General features: G+C 33.9%; 1 protein-coding gene across 1 annotated transcript in view; it reads left to right on the top strand.

Annotated features, from left to right (window-relative positions):
- LOC140820539 (ATP synthase subunit a, chloroplastic) overlaps positions 1 to 714 on the top strand; it is a 2070-nt gene extending 1356 nt beyond the window's left edge. The window contains exon 1 of the mRNA XM_073180834.1: positions 1 to 714. This exon is cut by the window's left edge and continues 1356 nt beyond it. Within this exon, the coding sequence (XP_073036935.1) occupies positions 1 to 221 (221 nt within the window). The 3' untranslated portion in view covers positions 222 to 714.
- Positions 715 to 2871: the final 2157 nt, after the last annotated feature.

Here is a 2871-nt window from a genome sequence, read left to right as displayed (position 1 = left end):
ACATCTTAGAAGATTTCACAAAGCCCTTATCACTTAGTTTTCGACTTTTCGGGAATATCTTAGCTGATGAATTAGTAGTTGTTGTTCTTGTTTCTTTAGTACCTTCAGTGGTTCCCATACCTGTCATGTTCCTTGGATTATTTACAAGTGGTATTCAAGCTCTTATTTTTGCAACTTTAGCCGCGGCTTATATAGGTGAATCCATGGAGGGCCATCATTGAAATAGTCTTTTTTTTAGCTTAGCACAAAGAAATGTATGTGTGGCTTAAGATAATTTTTTTAAGGAATAGAAATATACAGGACTCTATATACGAGAGAAAGCAATAGGAAAAAAATCAAATAATGATATTTCTATCCAATAATGGGCCTTAATCAATTTCAATTTAATTTGCCCATTTAGATTAGATTGTATTCGGTTGGAATGGTGATAACGAAAACGGAAGGAAGAAAAAAAATTTACAAAACAAAAATGGGATTCCTAAAAAAATAGATAGATTCTCGAATCTGATTGAATTTAATGGTTTACGTTATGGAAGAAAGACGTGTATATGTGATATTAGATATTGACTAGTTATATATGAACTAAAGATATATTTCATTTCTCCTACTACTGTAGGGGGGTTCTAACAGAAGTCCTTTCGTCTCGTTTCGACTGTGACTTGCCTGAATAAACAGATGAAATCAAGAAAAGCTGAAAGAGTTGTGAAATAACAGTTTGGAACCAAGAAATGTAAAAACGAGAATTCTATGGATTCGCGAAGACTCTGTGGATAGAAAGGAAAAAGGATATATTGAAGTAGTTCTGATAATTCAATAATATTATTACTGAAATTCGAAGTTCTTAGTTACTTCGACTAGATTAATCCTATCGATCGAATAATTAAGTCATAATTCATTGGTTGATTGTATCATTAACCATTTCTTTTTGTTGGTACGAGGAACTTATCATGAATCCACTGATTTCTGCTGCTTCCGTTATTGCTGCTGGATTAGCCGTAGGGCTTGCTTCTATCGGACCTGGAGTTGGTCAAGGGACTGCTGCGGGTCAAGCCCTAGAGGGTATCGCAAGACAGCCCGAGACAGAGGGAAAGATACGAGGTACTCTATTGCTTAGTCTAGCTTTTATGGAAGCGTTAACAATTTATGGATTGGTTGTAGCATTAGCACTTTTATTTGCGAATCCTTTTGTTTAATCTTAGAAATAGGAAAAATATGTACTTTTCCTATTTTATTTCCGTGGACTTGTCGTTTGCTTTTTCAAATTAGATCAAGATTTCACTTCTACTATTACTTATTCGTTCTTATTCGTTGAGAAAATAACCTACGTTAGGGAAGGGCTGATTTGCAGATGAGGAATTAGTATACCAATTCGCTTTCATCCTTCCCGTTCGTAGTGCAGGGGAAAGTTTTTTATGATGGTGTTCAAACAATCAAGGGGTAGTTCATACTTTATACCTATAAATAAAATAAATTATAACTCGAATATTTTTTGACTCGATTTCAAAAAAAAAGAGGGGTAAAGTGAGAACTTTGGTCGATTTTTTAGTCTATCTATAAGAGGAGATTATATGAAAAATGTAACCGATTCTTTCGTTTCTTTAGGCCACTGGCCATCTGTCGGGAGTTTCGGATTTAATACCGATATTTTAGCAACAAATCTAATAAATCTAAGTGTAGTGATTGGTGTATTGATCTTTTTTGGAAAGGAGTGTGTGTGAGTTGTTTATTTCAAGAATAGGCTGGATCCAACCAGCTGTACCCTTTTCCGTTATAACTAGGAAAGAAAGGTGCATGATCTTTCGAATTACTTCTGAAGAAATTAAGAAATGATATGTAAGAACCATCACATTTCGTGATTAATTGGCAAATCCACTTTGATTCTCTAACAACCAATAATGTGAGATTGTTAAGATGGTTAAAGCAAATCGTTTGAAGTCTAGACAGAGCATGGTACTCTTTTGACCACTATAGTTAATATAGAGATCGTTTTCAAATGAATATTTTATCGATATAGGACCCTCATCTTGATAAAATAATTTGAACCGCTTGTTCTAAAAATAGACATTTTACCCTTTTTATCTAATGCTGAATGGACGACCTATGCCTTAATGTATAAGTAAGAAAAATTTTTTGTATTTGAACTGAAGAAAAAAAAAAGAAACAACTTTGCTGACAATTACATATTTTTTTTTATTTTGTCAGAAGAGTCCTCCAACTATTTTAGTTTTGCATTAGATTCGTATTTTTTTGGACTATGAATAAAGAAGAGAGGATAGTCTCATTACATTCATAAAATAAGCTATGAGAATTTACCAAGTAATTGAGCGTGAGAGCCAAATGAATCGAAAGATTCATGTTTGGTTTGGGAAGGGATTATGGAAGTTTTCAAATGAACGGAATTATAATCTACTTTCATTAAGTGATTTATTAGATAATCGAAAACAGAGGATCCTGAATACTATTCGAAATTCAGAACAACTGCGTGAGGGGGACATTGAACAGCTGGAAAAAGCCGGGGCCCGGTTTCGAAAGGTGGAAATGGAAGCCAATGAGTTTAGGGTGAACGGATACTCTGAGATAGAGCGAGAAAAATTGAATTTGATTAATTCAACTTATAATACTTTGGAACAATTAGAAAATTACAAAAATGAAACCATTCAGTTTGAACAGCAAAGGGCAATTAATCAAGTCCGACAACGGGTTTTCCAACAAGCCTTACAAGGAGCTCTAGGAACTCTGAATAGTTGTTTGAACAACGAGTTACATTTGCGTACCATTAGCGTCAATATTGACATGTTGGGGGCGATGAAAGAAATAACTGATTAGTCTTTCTACTATAATTTAATACTATAAAAGGCATTATCTTTTTTC

The sequence above is a fragment of the Primulina eburnea genome, unplaced genomic scaffold (assembly GCF_022965805.1).
Source record: "Primulina eburnea isolate SZY01 unplaced genomic scaffold, ASM2296580v1 ctg1167_ERROPOS772328, whole genome shotgun sequence".
In the NCBI taxonomy this organism is placed as follows: Eukaryota; Viridiplantae; Streptophyta; class Magnoliopsida; order Lamiales; family Gesneriaceae; genus Primulina; species Primulina eburnea.
This window is presented reverse-complemented; position numbering and strand designations above follow the sequence as displayed.